The following is a 21,790-nucleotide window of genomic DNA, read 5'->3' on the forward strand; positions in this document are numbered from 1 at the left end:
TGGCTAAACACTATTCAGGCTTTATTTCTGTCTAATTTTCTAATATACATAATCTCACATGTAGAATCTAAAAGAGTTGATCTCAATGAAGTTGAGAGGAAACTGGTGTTTATGTAGACTAGAGAGAAGGTTGAGTAGCTAAGAGAGTAGTTGGCCAATGGGTACTAAGTCACAGGTAGAGATGAGCAAGATGTTCAGGTGCACTTTTACCCAGTGTGATGACTATAGATAATAACTATAGTTCATACTAGCTTTCTGAAAAATAGAAAGGATTTTAAAAGTTTTCATCATTAAAAAAAAGATAGATGTTTGAAGACACAATTATGTTTAGCCTTCTTGAAATATTATGCAATGGACATATGTAGTAAAATCCAATCCCCATCGGGCATTGGTGGCACATGCCTTTAATCCATGTATTTGGTAGGCAGAGGCAGGCAGATCTCAGTGAGTTCAAGGCCAGCCTGGTCTACAAAGCAAGTTATAGGACAGTCGGGAATGTTACACAGAGAAACCTTGCCTTGAAAAACAAAAACAAACAAACAAACAAACAAACAAAACCCAAAACAAGTCCAATCCCCATTTATAATGCTCTTTATTTACACTTTATGCATCAATTAAAAAATACAAGAACTCAGTGTTTATGTAGCACCCAGTTCTTGTTACATGCATATAACAGAGTATCTTTCCGAGAACAGAGAAAAATTATTTTTAAATTTCCAGTTGACTTTCTAGTCACCATGCCTACCTTTTTTGTTTTTACCTTTGTTTTTCTGTTTGTTTGCTAGCTTGAGTATCTGTTTTTCACATTATTTTATGCTTGCTGGTTTTAGGGAAAGTTTGTATCAATAAGTCTCTCCTCTGATGCTAGTAAAATACCAGGAAAGTATTCTGAATAGTTGCTTGAGGGGTAATGATAGCAAGGAAAGGAGGAGGGAGAAGTCTCATCCTCCAATTTGGAAACGTTTGTTTATTTACCCTGTATTTGGTAAAGTACCTTGCTTTTAATTCCTCCTGGTATCTCAAATCTAGCTACTTGGAGGTTTTTGGATTTGTTTTTCATCCCTGAAAATATAACTAGAGGTGTAAGTAGGAAGTGCAGTGAAATGGGAAAGAGAACATGACCCGGGAATTAATGGCTCTTTCTAAGTGCCTTTTACCATAATCTAACTACTATTAGCTTTGAATGAGTGAGAGAGAGATGGGGGCGGGGAGAGAAGGAGGGAGAGAGAAACAGAAACACAGAGTGAGAGTGAGTGTGTGTGTGTGTGTGTACTTTTGCCTCTGTTTTTCATATGCTTGAAGAACTAGGTCTTTAAAGTAAATCCTTTACTATAGCTTTATTGGGGTTTGTGGAAGGAGTACAATTAGAAGCTTAAGTTTAATGAGCTATTTCTATCCCTAGAAATCCAGGACGAATCTAAAAGCTACTGCTAATTGTTTATCCACTCATTCTCCCTTCCTATCTGACCTTCCAATCACAATTGTGTTTTATTAATATTGTACTAATAGGTACTAATACTACCAATTAGCATACACTAAAATTTTAATACAGTAACAATACTTTGGGGATGATTAAGAGAAGCCCCATCCTGGGTCACATTTTAGAGGACTCTACTGTTTTGTTCTGAGATACCAATCCCTGTACTTTGAATGTGCAAACTGAGAACCCTGATGTCAGTCTCTCTATACAAAGGACTAGGAAACAGTCCTTTATTTGAGACATATTACTGCCATCTGCTGGAAAAACTATGAAATAACTGCAAACTGTAACAATTTAATGAAAGGTGCCCATAGTCACCTTCATAGAAATGAACAATCTACAGTGCCACCACGGAGATAAGAGAGCAGATGAGAAAGGCCTCTTCTTGTCAACTGGCACACCTGATAGGACAGTTGGTAAAAGTAGCTGCTATGATGGTGGCTTGGAGAATGTCAGTTTTCTAGCACAACTGACACAAATTTCATATTGCTTGTGCATAACTTGATCTATGTATAATAAATATCAGGAAGTACTTATATGGCTTATAAAAATTTCCATTGTTAAGCTTCTACCTTTCTTTTAAAATGTTGAGTTCACAGGTTACAGTTACACTAAAAATGACTATTTACTAAAATCCAGCTCTTATGTTCATGTAACTAATCACCTCCTATTACTGTTTGTAGACAAGGAACACTGTCATCTGAAGAAGCCATTTCCTTTCTGAAAACTCTGAACAGTTTGAACATAATCTTTTAAATTAAAAAATACCCTTTTATTATTTTAAGAGTATGTATGTTTTGCCTGAATATACATATGCCTGTATACCATGTCACTGCTGGTGTACACGAAGGCTAGAAGAGGGCATCAGGTCTCTCCTAAATGGAATTATAGATAGCTGTGGTCTGTCTTGTAGGTGCTGGGAATCAAACATAGGTCCTTTGGAAGAGTAACAAGGGCTCTGGCCCCAAATATAGATAATCTTTTGACTAATAAACAAAAACCTGGAAATCGTTATGGGGAAGAGTAGTTTTTCTAAATTCTCTAAATCTTGAAATGAGTGCTTTGTAAAACATGGCATTTCTAAAAGAACAGAATCTGATGAAACAAAATCCATGATGAAATCTTCCGAGTGTAAGATCATGAGAATAAGGGCAAGTAAAATTAACACCTTACTTGAGTTGCTATCATTTCTTGTCTAGGTGACTGTAACAGTATCCTAACTTGTCTTGAATTCCCATTCTTGTACTTTCGCTATTAATGCCTTATAAAAAGACTCAAAGCCTCTATGAGGGCCTATGAACCTCGTGATCTGGCTGTCCATGAGCATGGTGCCATGCCTATTCCTCTCCTTGCTGTTCATTCCCCTCTAGTCTCATGGACTCTCCGAATTGGATGCCCTCACTCCTAAGTTTCTATAAGTGTGACAGCCATACTATTAGATTATTACAAACACCATGGAGGTCTTTCTCAGTAAGCTAGGCTAAAATGATTATTCCAGATACTTTGGCTTCCCTAGTCCTTCTTTCAGCTTTGTTTTCTGTTTTGTTCTTGTCAATATCTGACTATATAAAACGACTTTGGGGCTTATTGTCTATGACTCCTTAGTAGAATGCAAGCTCACAAAATGAGAGTTTTTAAAAATATTTTCAGTGCTAACCCCCTAGAACCTACCATGGCTTCTAGTACTTAACTATCTAGTAGTGTTATTGAAATCATCATCTAAAAACAACAAACAAAAACAGTATTCCAAACAAGCAACAGAATTTTGAAGTGCAAACCTTTCCTCCTTCATCTTACTTATACTGTTAATTGGGGGACTCTCAGTAGAATGCCCTTATTGGAAAAAGTGAAATTTTACCTTTCAGGGATATTGGAGAAAACAAGATTTTTGAAATTTAAATTCAACTAATAGACTTTCTCTCCCAACTCTGGAGATCAATGGAATTTGGGGTTACTATTAAATTGTAACAAAACACACAAAGGAAACAACTTGAAATAGCATCTCTTTAAAAATAATGTTAACCCTACTATGAGTACTCATGGTGGCTCTAACAGTATTGTATCTATCAAATTGAGGACCACCTTGATGCTGGAGGAAGGAGCTAGGCCCTGCCTCAACTTGGTATGCCAGACTTTGTTGACTACCCAAGGGAGACCTTACCCCCTCTGAGGAATGGATGAAGGGGTAGGATGGGGGTAGGGTGGGGGGTGGGGAGGAGAAGTGGGAACTGGGGATGGTATGTAAAATGAAAAAATAAACTTTCAATTAAAAAAATAAAGAAAAGAAAAAAATTGAGGGCCAGAAGTCAGGGGACCAGTTCATGAACTGCTTTAAGAAAGACAAAAGGGCATAGTAATCATTAATATCACTACACTAATACTGTCACTGTGGCTGATTAACAGGCATACCCTATCCTTTATCGTTCCTCATCTTTATTCTTCATTAGTTCTCGTTACTCATTCAGTCATTTATGGAGTATCTCTATCAACCTGCCATCCCTTTGACAGGTAATATATAAAGTGAGTTGTCCCCACTTGCTGTTCAATTTCCTCTCTGAATATACTACCTTTTCAAGCCATTTCAGTATGGTTTCTGCTACTATATACCACTGGAACTGCTAGGCTAAATTCACTAAGAACCTAAATGTCACTAAATCCCAAGATGGTTTGATTTTTAGTCCTTATCTTAATGCTTCCCTTCAGTAGCCTATAATAAAGTTAATAGTTCTTAACCATCCTCTCTGCTCAATTTATTTAGTCCATTTATTTGACAACATCATCTTTGAATCATCCCCTACTTTGTAAGTGCAACACTCAAACAGGAAAGTGCTCAGATGCTCAGCTTAATAAATTATCCCAAAGTGGACATGAGCGGTATGACCACTGCCTCAGTCAACAAAAGGGCATTGAAAGCACTCCAGAAGCTTGTCATATTCTTCCCTCTTGTTAATTCCTGCCTCTTCCCTGAAACTACCACTACCCTGACTTCTAACACCACAGATTAATTTGTTACTTGGAGCTTCATCTAAATGGATGAGACAGCAGGCACCACTGGGTGTATTGTTCAGTGAATTCTTCAGTAAAATACCATTCCAAGTCTCTCACTCATTTTCCACTAGGAACCTGTATACATACCATGTCAATGCTTTCCTGTCATAGGCCTTATAAACACAATGTCCTGCTCCATAATTTGCCCTTTTACTTTTTTTAATGGTATTTTGATACACAGTTTCTAATCTTTATTAATTAAATCAGTCATTTCCCTAATGATTAATGTTGTTTGTCTTCTGTTAAAGACATTCCACAAGCCTACAGTGTTAGTTCTCTGTTTTAGATCTACAACACATCTGGAACTGGTTCTGTGCATGACTTAGGAAAGAAGTGAAGGCCACATCCATTCTACTCATAAGTATTATCTGATTGATCTGACACCAATGGCTGAAAAGACTGTCCCCCGTCCCCCCCCCCCCCCCCACTGCTCAACCAGGCCCTCTTTGTAACAATCTATGTCCTACATAAAAGTACAACCATTTCAGGATTCTGAATTCTGTTCAAACAGATCTTGATACTGAGAAGTTAAGTATTCTTGTTTTGTTTTCTTCTACTCTGCCTTATTTTTGTTTTCATTTTGTATGTCTTGAGACAGTGGCTCTTATGAGGCCCTGGCTGGCCTGAAACTCACTATATAGACCAGCCTGGACTTGAACTCACTGAGATTCATCTGCTTCTGCTTCCATAGTGCTGAGATTAAAGGTATGCACCACCACTCCCAGATATCCTGGCTATTCTTGGTCTCTGTCATTTCTAGGTGAAATTAAGACTATATAATAACTTAGAAAAGGAATCTCATTCTATAATTTTGATCCTGAAAACTGAATACTGTTTTCTATACAAAAATGCTACATACACACACACACCTCCTGCCTAGTGCTAAGGATTGAATCCAGTCTTTCATGTATGCTAGGCAAGCTCTCAAACACTTATTACAACTCTACCTCCAAGACTTTCATTTATTTAAATCCTTTTTTATAATTTTCTATGTAGCAGTTTTACACACCGATTTAGCTTTCTTTTTCCTAGATTGTCTTGTGATGTACTATGCATATCAATTTTTTTCAATTTCTACTTGCAGGCATACAGAAATACCAGTAGAAATAATTAATCTTTAAATGCTTATATTTTTGTTTCTACATGTATTTGTTCTATCTTGTTAAGTAAAACAAACAAACAAAACCAATAAACACACACACACACGAAACCCTACAAGCCTACTACACTCTTTTATTCTTGAGACTGGCATCAAATGTGACAAACACAAGTGTTCAATGGAACATTCAACAAAAGATAATCTTGCCTAAAGAAATAAAATAAAACAGGCTAACTAATTCAAAATTCAACTGATATGAAAGAGACGAATATCTCTTTGCCCTCTCATATTAATGAGGGTAAATTTCAGTGCTAATTTTAGGAAAACAACTCTGAAAATGATCACTAAGTCTCATTAGTCATGACAACTGTCAGACCTGTCCAGAAAAAAAGCCAGAGAATGGCTCGAGACCAGACACCATTGCTACTTGCCGCCATCTTATTTTGTCTTTAGAACAGTACCTGAAACACAACTGATATTTAACTACTCACTATATAGTCATTAATTGTCTCTTCTAGAACTCTGTAGTAATTCTTCAGACTATGATTGTACTTCCTCAAAACCTAAACACTTCAATATAGCAGAAACAATGAAAATATGGAAATGAAAGATGGTGGCTGTTAGCCAGTTTATATATATGAAATATCAGTGCATATGAAATAAAACAAGCGATAAAATATCTACATCCCAATAAGTTTTCAATATTATGTGGGCCTACACTGGCTTCAACACATGCTAAGGTGGTTCAAAGTAAACCAGATGACTGGACTATGGCTTCTCCAAATAGTAAACTTGGAGAAAATATTTGCTGGCCTATTTTTTTTTCAGGCAGAAAATTTTATAAGACAATAAGAGAAATAAAGTATTTAAATTCTGACCTACATTTAGACAACACAGCAAAAACCTTATTTTAGAAAACAAACCCAAATCATAGAATTACAGACATTGACCACCATCACAGAAACAATAAATGATTTTATTTTATTTACTTACCATGTATCCATGAGTAAAATATTTATGGTTCATTAAATACATAATAGTACAATGCAAAAATCCCAAAGCAGGTCCAATTTTTCAGATTTCTTCATTATTTTAAATTGTGTATTCCTTTAAATTATTGTGCCAGTTTAATTATTTAAATATTGCAAAACAAAACAACTACAGATATGTAGGATATAAAGTGGTAGAAGAGCTAGCTGCTTTGCTACTGAACAATTCCTTTGGGTTATAACAATTAAAATGACCTAGTCTATTTAAAAACAAACAATTAAAATGTGTTTGGAGAGTTTCTGATTTGGGGGACAGTGGGATCATCACTAAGCATCCCTGATTTGAAATGAAAGGAGTTAACATTTCTCCTTCTGTCATCTACTTGAACCACTGGTCTGAATATAATTTATGTAGAACATACAAAGTTAACTTAGCCTTCTCTGACATCCACGAAATCACCAGCAGCTATGAAAAAGTTGTCTAAGCCACCCATTACCAAGTTCTCTAACACAGTAACTTAAACAATACTACCAATGCTCTGAAAACCCAGAGATCAGCAATAGTGCAGAAATATGCCATCCAACTTGCCTAGACCAAAGAGCAATCTTACTGAGTAGCACACAGATAAATTCCATTACATACAATAACTGCAGCTCCTTGGTTATAACTCTGATGAACTTTAAATCTGGATCAACAGGCTTGAACTTGAACACACAGGTTTAGCAAGAAACATACAATGCTTTGTTTTACTGTAGCAGTGACAAAGCCACAAATCATCCAATAAAATGTAAGGATTTTGTTTCCTTTCATTAGCTTACCTAGTTTAGCGGTGCCCTCTGGTGGGTACTCAGGAAACTGACCCTCAGAAGGGACACTGACAGTTCTCCTCAGGCACCGCCCTTTGGTGGAATCTGTCTGTTGCTCCTGTCCTTCCACAGGTATCTATTTAGCCAAGAGAAAGAGAGAAAACAAAATAATGAACTTGTCTAAGTACTATCTGACTGAATAATGTTTTTAACTAATGAAGATTTAATTAATAGTAGTGTGGAATGAGATTTGAAAGCAGGAGGAATGTAGAAATGAAGTATAAGAGATGCTAAGATTACTAACCCCTTTTACACGAAGCTGCTCTTTAAAAAGAAAACTGAAGGATCAGGAAAGGCCAGTATGTAAATTAGCTTACCTGGAGACTGTACAAATCCTATCTAGGTGTGAACCTGCTCTGGAAGCTCAGAGAACAAAACAAAACACCCACACAAATAAGAGCCTACTCTGTATCAGAAACTTGTTTACAAACTTTGATTTTATCCAATATTCAAAAAGTCAAATGTTGAAATAAAAGCTGACCATAAAAATTAAGCTTCAATATTCTCTGAAAAGAGGGTTGGTTTTGTTAAAGATTTTAAATAAAACCAATGAACTTTTATTCAGTATTAAAATCAAATACTTAAATTTAGTTAATAAAATCTATTTCCAATGCAAACATATAGGTATTTACACAGATACAAAGATAAAACAGCATATTTTATCTCAAAGGGGTGACTTTCTATAATAGTAAAAATATTAGTTTCAAAATCATACTGAATAGTTATTTGTATAAGTGAATGAGAACTATGAATGTTTTTTTTTAAACTCTCTTTTTAAATAGTGTTATTATTGTAGAATAATGGATGGCATCCATTATTGAGGGTAAGGGGAGGGCGTGGGAGGGGGGAGAATAGGGGAACCCATGGCTGATATGTAGAACTGAATGGTATTGTAAAATAAAAAATATATATCACAAAAAAAAAATAAAAAAAAAATAAACTCTCTTTTTAAATAGTGTTATTATTGTAGAATAATGGATGGCATCTTCAGGGGTGGGGCACAGTATTTTCCTCATACTTATGGGAATGCAGTCCAAAGCCAGTGAATCAACTGATGCCTGAAAGTACAGCTACTATAAAACCCTGTATATACTGTTTTCCCCTAGACAAATCTATGATCAATTTTATGTTGTAAGTTACATACAGTAAGAGACTGATAATAATAACTCATAAAGCAGAACAACATAAAGTTACTGAAATGTCTGTTTTTTTCTCTATTACTACCCCATGTTTCAATAAAGGTCATCCTATTTGTATCTTTTTATTAAATAAAATGGAAGAACTTCACAGCTTCTCCTTGGCATCAGAAGACTACCAGCATCAACTTCTATGCTTTGGTTATTCTGAAGTAAAAATAAAGGATACTTAAAGATAAGCACCATCAGAATAACAATATTTAAAGAACACAACAAAATTAGAATTGTTCATCTCTGGTATTTTTTATCAAGTATTTCTGAATTATGTTTGGTAATGGATAAGTAAAACTGTAGAAAACAAATCTATAGGCTATTGTAATGTGGAATTTGGGAGTAATGGGCAAAGATTTTTTTTTACAAATTACATTTTCTAACTTTCATCACAAAGTGCATTCATTTGTTTAAGTATGTCAGTAATTAATCAGTTATAAATTTTCTTATGCTTCTTGAATTGTTTTTAAGAAATCTCTGTTAATAATGACAACATTTAATGCTTACTAAGGGGAGATAGAGGATCTATCAAAGGGGTTCAGGAGAGCTGTTGGGGGTCTTTTCAGTCACTGGTGCTGAGTCAATCAGATAATCTTTATGATGGGTAGGGTGTGGGACTTAATTTATTTCTTATACCACATACAAAACTAGGTCCAGAGTGTGCTGTGGATCTAAAAGAGAAAAGTAATACAATAATGCCTACAGAATGGTGTTGTGGTGATTTTGGATAGGGGAAAATATCTTTAACAGTAGATAACACTAATCATTAGTGGAAAAAGGGATAATCCTGCATTATGAAGAGGCATTATAATTATTTTCTGACACCTGAGGAACAATTAATATTCCAAGGACTACAATCATCATGCATTACATCAAATGATCCAGCAAAGCTGAAGCAGGTAGACTTGCATATGACTTCTGCAATGTTCAAGAATCTAACTCCTGGTAACTGGGTCAAGAACATAATCGATTTCTGTCTGTTATGAAGCATCTAAAGAATATCCAAGCACTTCCTTAGTACTGAAAGTTTATACACTCCTTATAGGACTAAGTATTATTCTCTTCATTGCATTAACTTTGCTTATTCTTTGTACAGTAAGAAATCAAAGGGCAGAATCAAGAAAGATAAATTATAAAAAGAGGTCACATAATCAATAAAGACAAAACTCTTCCTAAAATACTAATAAAAACTCCATGAATAGTAACCTAAGTCATCCATCCCTTTCAAAAGTAAACTATATTGTTTCTACTTAAATAATTAAAGAGTAGCACTGAAAGGTTAAGTGACTTTTACTTTAAAAGGCAAAAGTAACTTTTACTTGCTCCTAAAGTAGAAACAAAGGGAGTAAATTTAGAAAAGAAAAATTGGAATCATTGAGCAAATAAACGTAACTATTTGTAATGGTTTTCAACTGTCTATTACCTAAATAAACATTTAAGCTTTACAGAAACATCAATTGCTTATAGTGTTTCAGGGGAAGATAATTTCTGCCCTGTGGAAATTTATAAACACTGTATCTGTGAGAAAGGGTTACATACTTCTCTACTATATGCTTGGTTTCCACTATAATGATGGGGGGGGGAATCAGTCTTGCTATTTGGGGCTAAAATTTATTGTTAATTATTTTCTCCAAGTCTTATAGAAATGCTGCACTTCTAATGCTTAAACTATTATCATACACTTTATTCAAAGTATTTCCTCTGAGAAGTTAGGTAGTTTTACTCTTGATTCAAAGAAAAGAGAACATCATGAGATTTAAATTTCTTCTTAAAATTTATTATTTATGTATTTACATAATATGTGTGTGATATGCATTTGTGTGTTATGTGCATGCCCACACAAGCTGGGAGAGGGCATTGACATATCCCCTCGAGCTGGAGTTCGAGGCAGCTACAAACTATATCATCTGAGTATGGCAACTGAACTCTGTAAAGCAGCAAGTATTCTTAACCACTGAGCCATCTCTCCAGTCTCCCTAACATGAAATTTCTCAAGACTATTATATTATCATAATGCTCTAGATTGCTCCTTCAATACAATATTTTCAAGACACCAATTTATTGGTAATCTTATTCCTTCCAAATTAACCAAATTAGAGTTCACAAATCTTAGGATTCTGCTATGGAGATAGTTTCTGATATCAATTTTCTCTGATTGTCCTAAATTTATTTTATCACCTCATACTATTGTTTTAAGAATTGCTCTTAAGAACTTACGCATCTCCCAGTTTCTATGACATGAGAATAGTTTTTAACATTTCTTTGGCCTTGGACCGGGCTTCTGAATCACTCTGGATTCAATAAGAACCAAGCACTTTATTATTTTTTTCGTGTTCTTGATATCTTTTTTCTTATTAAATTTTAAAATTTATTTTACATATCAACCACAGTTTTCCCTCCCTCCTCTCCTCCCACCCCCTGCCCATCCACTCCATTCCCCAGAAAGGGTAAGTCCTCCCATGGGAGTCAAAAAAGCATGGCATACCAAGTTGAGGCAGGACTAAGCTCCTTCTTCCTGCATCAAGGCTGAGCAAGGCATCCCACCATAGAAAATAGGTTCTAAAAACCCAGCACATGCGCCAGAGACCAGATCCTGGACCCACTGCTAGGGGCCCCACAAACTGGCCAAGCTACACAACTGTCACCCAAATGCAGAGGGCCTAGGTTGGTCCCATGCAGGCTCCCTAGCTGTTGGTCTAAAGTCTGCAAGCTCCTAAGAGCTTGGGTCAGCTGTCCCTGTGGGTTTCCCTATCATGATCTCGACCCCACCCCACCCCCTTTCCTTATATAATCCCTCCTCCCTCTCTCAGAGCTTGGCCCAGTGCTGAACCAAGCTCTTTAATTCTTGTCGTCTACAGAGGAGGAAAGCAGAAAACTATAAGGAGTAAGTGGCTTCAATAGCTTCTAAGATGTGTTCACAACAAATAAAATGCAAGTTCTGGTTTCTTTGTCCTCTTGGTTATTGCAAACTGTCTGTGACACCTGCAACGGAAGGTGGTACATGTAATATTTATATTCACATATGTACACATATGCTTCCTATAAAATTGTCATCTATCTTGCTAAGAATCATATGGAAATTAACTTCAATTTATTTTGAGCTCAACAGCTTTTTATAATTCATATTCTCAGGGCTCTGCCCACACTCCCTAAATCAGAAATGTGGTGGCAGAGCTCAACACTCTGTTCTAACAAGATTCGGATGCTCACTCAAGGTTGACAGCCACTGCTTTAAGGTGTAGCTTTCTCTCCTTCCTACCATGGATAAGCATCTCAAAGTATGATCTATAATAATACTCTCAACTTTCACCCAAATTGCAATCACCCAGGGGAGCTTTGAAACCTTACCAGTGCTAAGACATTCTAAGCAGGCAAAGCTGAGGACTGCTCATCTAGTCTCGCTGTCTCTAACTATTCTCTCCTTGAAAATGGCGGTAAGTACTTAGTAAACCAAGATACAGAAACCACTTAGCTTTATTAAGCTTCAATTTCTGTGTTTGAGGTATGGTCTCCCATAGATTTCAGGAGTGGTGAGATTTTAAAGGAGTCTCTCACTGGCAAGTTCAAGCCTCTTTGTACAGCACAACAGTGAGTGTCTCCTAGGTTCTCAATCCTTAGTTGTTCTCTGGAAAATCTTCCCTGCAAAAACAGTAGAACCCTTGGCCAAGATCTGGATAGCTTCCTGTTCAGTAGATCTGCACTTCTCCAGAGGTTCTCTGCCTTCTCAGCTTGAAGTATGGATTGCTGTGCTACCACTGGGAAATGGTACATGGCAAGTGCATTAAAGTGACCACTGAAATGTTAGACTGCCTACTATCCAATGATGAATAAATATGTATATTGGGGAAGGAGCTGGTTTTACTGTTTACAGAATAAGGATTAGTCTTCTATTAGTTATTCTATCATGGCCAGTGCCAAGTACTTATCTTCTGTTATCCAAATTCTTACAACAGTTTATTGATATCTGCCCCTTAAATTTACATTTTACAAATATACTAGTTCAAAATGCAAAAATGATCATGTCATTCTGAGGCTTAATGCCCTTCAGTGGTTCTCCTTTGCTCTAGCAGTGATTTTCAAAGGAAAGATGTTATGTGTGCAGGGGAAGGAGAACATTTCTACTTCAACCAGTACACAAATCTCTTTATCTGCCCTTTAGGATTGCATATAAGTGTTTCTACAATGATCTGGTTCAAAAGTACTACCCCATAAAGTACAAGCGCCTCAACAGAGTGCATGGGTATCCCACAACCTGGTCACTCTCTTTGTGTTCAATTTCAGACTTTACATTTCAGGAATACCAAACTGCTTGCCCTAATATAGCAACCCCCCCGCCCCACTTTTTTTTTTTTTACAGCTCAGGCCCCTGTTTTATTTATTCTCCCAACTTGAAACACCATTGCTCATTTCTTTTCTATTCTGTGCCTGTCAGATAAACTCCTATTTATCCTAAGGTTCAGACTAGACAGTGACACTTCCAAGACTCTTCCCTCTACACTAATGCCCTAATTGGCCATTAAAATATAATTGCCTTAGCTTCCTCCCATTATAATCTTTCATCACTCCAGTTATTATACTGATTTATAACTTTCAACTAATTTCATGTAAATTAACAATTTGTACCTTACTACCCAATCCCCAAATCTTAAAATAGCCACAAACCACAAATGAATGAATAAATCTTTTATGGCAGGATAGGGACCATTTTAGGCAAAGGAAAAATATCAGGGAAGAGGTTAGTTAGTATGCATTTTTTAAGATGTGTTTTGGAAGAGGAATAGATGGCTAGAGCTTCTAAAGAGACAGAAGCAGTGCAGAATACCAAAATATTTCATGACCACACTTAACACCACAGGCCATGTATAATTCAAAGAGCACTGGGAAGCTACCCATGGTTTTAGATATGAGAAATGATAGTCTCCTGACTAGCCTTTCTTTTTCTTATCACTTCTTCTTTCAATATATACAGATTAATATTTAGAGCCCTCATTTTTAAAATCAAATCCCCTTTTTATTGAGCTTTCTTTGATAATACCCCATGACCAGTAAACTCTAAATGATGTATGTTGTTAAATCAAGGTTCTTTAGTACAATTTTTTTTAATTTCCATGTTAACTGTATTATTAATCAAATGTCACTTTAAAAAATATTTAATTTTATGTGTATGTGTGTAGGCCCAAACATGTATATGCATACCACGTGTATACAAGTGTTCACAGAAGATAGAAGAGGGCATTAGATTCCCTGAAACTGGAGTTACTGGTGGTTGTGAGCCATCCAATATGGTGCTGGGAACAGAACCTGGGTCCTTTGCACAAGCAGCAAGTACCTGTAGGTAGAATTTTCTGACCCGACAGCCAGCTCCCAAATAACCACACAGAGACGTGTTATTAATTATTAATGTTTGGCTGATAGCTTAGGCTTGTTACTAACTAGCTCTTACAACTTAACCCATATTTCTTATTTACATTCTGCCATATGGCTCAGTACCTTTCTTTACACGGCAAGTTCACCTTGCTTCTCCCTGTGTTTCCTGGCAACTCCACTCTCCTTCATCCCAGAGAGCTCTCCCCCTATCCGCAAGTCCCATCTAACCTTTTATAGCCTAGCTATTGGCCATTTGGCTCTTTATTAAACCAATGAGAGCAGCACATCTTCACAGTATACAAAATGATTATTCCACAAGTACTTTAGCTGCTCAGTCATCTCTTCAGTCTCACTTTTTGTCTTTATTTCGATTACCAAATTTGTTATGGAAAAGGAGAACTGTGTCTTTCTATGTAATTCCCAACACAGAAACACACAGCAGGCAAACATTACATTTGTTAAATAACTAGAAAATTATTCTGAATGAAATATGTCATTGGTACCTAACTCCAGGGTTTACCAGTTAATTTTCAGCTGTTCTGCACAAAGTCCAACTACTATTTTCATCAATATATCTAAGGCTAAATACGTCTTCAAGCAAAATACATTTAAAAATTACATTAGACTGTCTTGCTGCCTACACAACTATTATCCAGCATTTAAAATCCCAAACAATGGGAACCAGAGAGCTGGCTCGGGGTTTAAGAACCCTTGCTGCTCCTCCAGAGGGCCTAGTAGGTTCAATTCCCAGCACCCAAAAGCACCTCACAACCATATATAACTGTAGTCTCATGGGATCCAATATCTGATACCCTCTTCATATATATAATTGTAGTCTCATGAGATCCCATATCTGCTACCCTCTTCTGGTGTGCAGTTATACATGCAGACAAAACACACACTTACAAAAAATAAACAATAAATATATCTTTTAAAAAATCCAAAACACAGACAGCATATTTAGCTTTAAAAAAAAAAAATGGACCTAGGTTTACCCTGATAGGTTAAAAGTGCTAAAAGAAACTCACAAATTCAGGTTTCTTTTGTATTTTTATGTTGGTTACGCCTGAGAGGAGCATGATTGTGTTCGCTACCATTTCCCCTCCACTCCTTAATCTGTAGTTTACCTGGTCTTATCTCTTGAAGGGAAAATGGAGTTCCTCAAAGGCCTCACATGCGCACTTAAAACAAGGTTTTGGAACAAGTCTTTTGGGTTTCTCCTTAGACCCCATGCAATAAAATAAATTTCATAACATAAGCAATATCTATTTGCATGCAAAAAATTCACTGAACCAATGAGTTATTTTTCAAAGTGACATTTTTGGCAAACTTTTTTGAACATTTTGCCAAGATCTACCCTTCTGCTACATTCCCAGACTGCTAATTTGGTATATTTATCATGTTCCATGTATATCCCTCAAACAGATTTTACCCAATCTGACAAGAAACACACAGAGATAGAGAACATTAAAAAACAAACAAAGCAAAAAAAGAAAACCCACTCAATTTATGAGTAATAACTCGATTATTATAACCTTCACAGACTCCAATAGTGCCTGGCTAAGGATTCTGTTTAAATCTGTACAGGCTTCTCTTGCTTGATTTTTAAACACAGAAATAAACACTTCCAAGATAAGTTGATTAGAGTTTAAAATAGCCTTTTAAGATAATTTTAACGGGGAAGTTATTAAACTCTTCAAGAAACTGTCAGTTATTCAGCAGAAGTTCCAAATTATCCTTCTGTGTGAATAAAAGGTAGAAAGTATCATATCACATCCTATAAAACATGAATTTCCAATCATTTCCTCTAATTATCAGAATATAAAACTTTTTTGGATAATAAGTACAGCAATGGTTTCATATTTTTCTTTTTTGAAAAGACTTAAACATTTCTAACTTGATAATGGTAGAACAAAATTGCCTGTCTCAGGGCATTAAATTCTATTTTAAACATACGCGTCATCCTTTCATCATTCCTTACTTGGCTCAACGAAATACTCTTCTTTCTAGCTCAACTATTTGTTTCCATTCTCTTTTACTCATTGCTCCATATGACCAATACAATCCTTTGTTTAAGAGGCAAATCTGACAATATCATTAACCTAATAAACACGTTCCGTGATCTGGATCATTTAAAAAAGGAAAGAACAAATTCTCCAGCATGGCCTTCAGATTGGTCGGGTCTTGCCGGCTATCACTCTCCTTCTGTAATCTGTTCCAAAAAATCAAATATTCATTTCTATGTGGAGCCTGAAAGTTGATCTCACATAACCAGAGAATAGAACAGTGGTTACTTGAAGTGAGAAGAATGAAGGTAGGGGAGAGAAAAGAGGAGAAAAAAAAAGAAGTTAGTTACACAAGGTGCAGCTGGTAGCAAGACTAACTTTAATTTTCTTTCTTTTCTTCTTTTTTGTTTTTGGTTTTTGAGATTGGGTTTCTCTGTGTAACAGCCCTGGCTGTCCTGGAACTTGCTTTGTAGACCAGGCTGGCCTCCAACTCAGAGAACCACCTTCCTCTGCCTCCCTAGTGCTAGGATTAAAGGTGTGCACCACCAAGCCCAACAACTTTAATATTCTGTAGTATAGTAAGGTAACTATGACTGACAACAATAATTGTATATTTCAAAAAACTATTAGAAAGAATTTTAAATGAAAAGGTAAATATTTGGGATGACACATTGGTTAATTGCCCTAATCTAACCATTATACATTTTACTGAAATGCCACAGTGTAAACTATAAGTATGCACAACAACATATTAAAATGTAAAAAACTTAAAATAAAAAATCTGGATGGAAATGTGAGAGGGATTATAATTGAAAATATATTGTTGAGATCTGGCCTTACCAAGTAAGTGATATGTAAGCAAAGAGCTGTGGAAGAAGAAATGAGCAATGATATCTGAGAAAAGAATGCTTGAATAGCAGCAACAATACAACAACAAAAGTCTAAAGTCTTGAGGCAAGGACATGCCTGAAGTACTTAGAAAAAATAGTGATGAATCAGTTTGCTTGGAATTACAGTAAGTTGAGGAAGTTTGGGGTTTTAAAACTTGAAAGGATTGAATCACTTTCAATGGAGAAAGAAATGACCTCTCCAAGATTTTGAAGTGAAAATCAGGCCTCAGCATGAGCCATGATGGAGAAGGCTATTATATATCTAAAGGCAGCAAACAGACATATGAGTCTAGAGAAGAGAGATCTGTCTTTAATATAGAAAACTGGGAATCATAAGCATTAGATGGATATCTGAGGTCATAAGATTGGATGAAATCCCAAAGGAAGGGGTGAGGTACAAGACTAAACTGTGTGGTGCTCCCACATGGAGAATATAAATTTTTAAAGAAGACTCAGAAGAAGCTACAAGCAGTAAGAAGAAAGAAACAAAAATAAAACTGCAGCCAAGTGAAGAAAATGACTTTTAGAGAAGAAATGTCATTAACAAGTAAATAAGGTAAGACTGAGAACAAACCACTGATATTAACAGTGTGGAGAAGACCAGTGAGCTTATTAGCAAGAGTAACCCTGGGAGAGTTGTATGGTAAGAGTCTGCCTGGAACAAATTTAAGAGAGGAAAGACCCAGGGGTGGCAGCACACATCTGTATTCCCAGCACTCAGACAGCTGATGCAACAGGATGAGCTGGAGGAAGCTTGAGCTGTGGCAAGTTCAGATTTACAATCTAGATTTACAAGGTAAAGCACTGTCTCAAAAGAAAAAAGAAGAAAGAAAGTTGGAAAAAGGAAAAAGGTGAAGAATGGTGGAGGAAAATGAAGACAAAAAAAGAAAAAGAGACAATGAGTTCAAAGGTTCTAATATTTTTTGCAAAATGATATAAGAAATGGGGTACACATGAAAGGCTAATAATACAATTTGAGTTGTTTTAATTGATCTTACTGTTTTAAGTACAAGAAAATACTAGTATAGTGATGAAAAAGATCAGGTAAGGAAGACAACATCTGAAGTTACTTTCCTTGTTCCTGTGACCAAATACTTGACAAGAAGGAACTTAAAGGAGAGTTTGTCTTGGCTTGTAGATTAAAGGAGCACTGTCCATATGACAGAGAAAGCACGTTGGTGGGGAGCATGAGACGGCTGGTAAGTTTATGCCTATGGTCAGGAAATTTTATCTTGAGTTGTAGCAGACAATGAATTGTTTCAAGAGGTGGGTAAAGATGAGTGGAAGAGCAGAAAGTGGGAATATAGAGACCCAAAGCAAGAGTTAAATGTAGGGAGTGAGGGTTCTCTGACATCTAAAACTACTTATAATAGCTACCATAAGAAGATAAATGAGCTGAGAATGTAGCTCAGTGGTAAAGTACTTGACTAATATACAGGATTTCCTAGGTTCCATTCCCAATATTTATTCCTCAACTCCTCATATACGAATGTGTCTGCATCCACACAAAGAGGAAAGGACATATGACATTGCTATAGGAGATAAAGGGGACCCAGAGTGGGGTACCTAACTGAGCAGGAATTTTTTTTCCCCCGAGACAGGGTTTCTCTGTAAGCAGGAACTCTTTAGTGATGTATTACATATGGGTACTGGATACAACTGTGTCTTAATGTTGTGCTACCTACTCTTTAAACTACAGTTCTGAACTGAACAAAATGCAGGCAAGAAGAAAAAGATGCTAAAAGATTATGTCTGTTTATGTCACTCCTTGCTAACAGCAATAATGAAAGACAGCAGAGGCGCTTGGTTAAAACTAACGTCTTGAATTATGTTTTCATTCAAATTGGGTAATTATAAATCATCTATACTAATATTTACTCTGTGAATTTTTTTTGTTTTGTTTTTTGAGACAGGATTTCTCTGTGTAGTTTTGGTGCCTGTCCTGGATCTCGCTTTGTAGGCTAGGCTGGCCTCAAACTCACAGAGATCCACCTGGCTCTGCCTCCCAAGTGCTGGGATTAAAGGCGTGTGCCACTGCTGCCCAGCCTACTCTGTGAATTTATATTATTCATCTTAATGAAACAACACATAATTTTGAAAATAGCTGACCTTGACTGAAATGTTTTAATAAAATTAAATATAATAATACTAGAATATTGGAAATGGAGAGGAAGATGTTATTAAGTAAGGGAGACTTTTTCAATGGTTAAAAAGAACAATGAAGTTCTTTATGGAGGCACCTTAGTTGAGCTCTTTCAAGTAAGTTCTGCTTATTAAATAAAAGACAGAAACTGAAATCACTTCATTATTACTTTATCAAATTTAGAATGATGGCAAGAAAATTGACAGAGATAAAGATATAAAGGGTAGAAAAAGAGAAGAGAAAAATTAAGTAAGAAAATAAAAATGAGAATCAAGAAATGCTTTCCTGTTCCGTCTTTCTTCTGAATATACATTTTAGGAAGAACACCTTACTGAATGGGTATTCTACCCACTACATCTTTTTAGTCCTTTATATAGAAATCAATATAATTAGTGTTTTGCTAATACACATATTTTCTTCTCTGTATCTGCCATTTTGTCTCTCCTTTACCAAAATCATAGTCATTTTATATGCAATTGAGAGGGATCTGCTCGCGCTCTCTCTCTCTCTCTCTCTCTCTCTCTCTCTCTCTCTCTCTCTCTCTCTCTCTCTCTCAGTGGTTCTCAACCTGTGGGTTGCAATGACCCTTTTGCAGGGGTCACCTAAGGCATCAGAAAACAGAGATATTTATATTATGATTCATAACAGCAGAATAATTACAGTTGTGATATTATCAATGAAAATAATTTTATGGTTGGGGCTCACCACAACATGAGATACTGTATTAAAGGGTTACATACAGCATTAGAAAAGCTGAGAATCACTGCTCTAAAGGAATAGAAGGTATCCCTATAACATAATGTCCATCTAAATTACATCTTATGTCTCAAATGTACACACTCTCTGCTATCATTCCCTTATGGGTTCAAGAAGCTGAGTGTTATAGAACACATCAAATCAATCTTCTCCTGCCTTCAAATAAGAGGTGGTCAGTAGGGACACTGGTCTCAAAAAAAGAAGAAGTGGGTGTTTATTCTCTCTTATTTCTTTGGGACAGGCTGTGTTCTTTTGCCTGTCATGCAATTATGATTCACTGACCTACAGAAATGCTGCTTTCATCCACTGTCCCAAGGACTATAGTTATAGCTGCTTTCTGTGGTTGCTAGTTCATGGGTACTTCTCTGCCCTTTGATGAGGTCCTTATTTTTCCCAGACTTCTTTAAACTATCCATTTATCAAAATCTTTCCACTAATCTGATGAGTGCACAGTCTGCTTTCATTGGGTTTTGTCTTACATAGGGTTTCTACTACTCTGATAAAACACAGTTACCAAAAGTGACACGGGGAGGAAAGGGTTTAGTTCCGCTTACAGTTTCAAATCACAGTCCATCCTGAGGGAAGTCTGGATAGGACCTCAAACACAGCAGGAATCTGGAGGCTGATGCAGATGCCAGAAAGGACAGCTACTTACTAGCTTGCTCCTCATGACTTGTTCAGCCCGCTTTCTTCTTTTGTTTGTTTGTTTTTGTTTTTCAAGACAGGGTTTCTCTGTGTAGTTTTGGTACCTGTCCTGGATCTCGCTCTGTACACCAGGCTGGCCTTGAACTCACAGAGATCCGCCTGCCTCTGAGTCTGCTTTCTTATCCCATTCAGGACTACCCATCCAGGAGTGGCACTACCCACAGCCAGCTAAGCCCTCCGACATCAATCAAGATAATGTACCAGAGGCCAATCTTCTCCACTGAGGATCCTTCTTCCAAAATGACTCTACCTTGTGTCAAGATGACAGAAAACTAGACAGCACAGGAGTAAACTGATAGAAGTAGTCCCTCTAGACCACTTGCAGGACCAGGTTTCCACAACTTAATACCTTCCCACTCTAAATTAATCAACTCAGTATTATTTTCATTGTTTTCTTATTCAAAATCCAGCCCGCTCTTATGGAACTTGCTATTTCATTGCAACAACATAATCACTATGACAAAAGCACCCTTTTAGACTGCAGTGTATCATTGCTAGAGCCTATATTTGTATAATACAACTTTATCAAAATGCTAATAAAAAGTACATAATTTCAGAAATGTGTTTAAAAATGAGTATTAGCTTTGCATCTTACCTCCTTCTCCTTGTTGAGCAACACCAACTGGCTGTCTGTGAGGATGCAGTACTTCCTCTCCCATGATGTTGTCTCAGTGTAGGGTGACTGACCACAAGACAGACGATGAGTGGGTGGTCCTTTTACATCTGTATAGCAAAAGAGAAAAACAAATTAACAAACCATTCTCATACCTGGGATATCAGCATTTGAAATACAATATCCTCTAAAGGCAAATTAACAGAAGTGACTCTAAACATGAATCTCAAACTATTAAAACGGCGTAAGGAACACTTGGTCCTACAATATGCAGAGAAGCTCAAACATGCAAGAAGAAAACTTAGCACAAACTTGATATAGTAGTTCACTTAGTATTTAAACTTAAAACATAGGAAGCTGCTTCAGAGCTAAACCAATACTACTCAAAATAAAGAAGTTGGAATAACACAGAGAAAAGAAGAAAGGAAAAAGATTTCTAGTCTTTGGACAAAGAGGATGTTAATGTACATTTTGAAAATACAATTAATCAAGAATTGAGTGAGTAGCCAGACAGTGGTAGTACATCTTTAATCCCAGTACTTAGGAGGTAGAGGCAGGCAGATTTCTGTGAGTTCGAGGCCAACCTCGAACCTCTCTCTACAGAGAGAGTTCCAGGATGGCCAGAGCTACACAGAGAAAC

At 36.5% G+C, this 21,790-nt stretch overlaps 1 protein-coding gene across 5 annotated transcripts in view; it reads right to left on the reverse strand.

The window, feature by feature from the left end:
- Rasal2 (RAS protein activator like 2) overlaps window positions 1–21,790 on the reverse strand; it is a 301,544-nt gene that overhangs the window by 148,704 nt on the left and 131,050 nt on the right. For all 5 annotated transcript variants that reach the window (XM_015992624.3, XM_015992627.3, XM_015992625.3 and 2 more), the window contains exons 2-3: window positions 21,133–21,260; window positions 7,436–7,559 (exon numbers count right to left, since the gene is read on the reverse strand). In XM_015992624.3, coding sequence (XP_015848110.1) covers window positions 7,436–7,559; window positions 21,133–21,260 — 252 coding nt within the window. The remainder of the gene's footprint in view (window positions 1–7,435; window positions 7,560–21,132; window positions 21,261–21,790) is intronic.

Source organism: Peromyscus maniculatus, chromosome 11, assembly GCF_049852395.1.
Source record: "Peromyscus maniculatus bairdii isolate BWxNUB_F1_BW_parent chromosome 11, HU_Pman_BW_mat_3.1, whole genome shotgun sequence".
Lineage (NCBI taxonomy): Eukaryota > Metazoa > Chordata > Mammalia > Rodentia > Cricetidae > Peromyscus > Peromyscus maniculatus.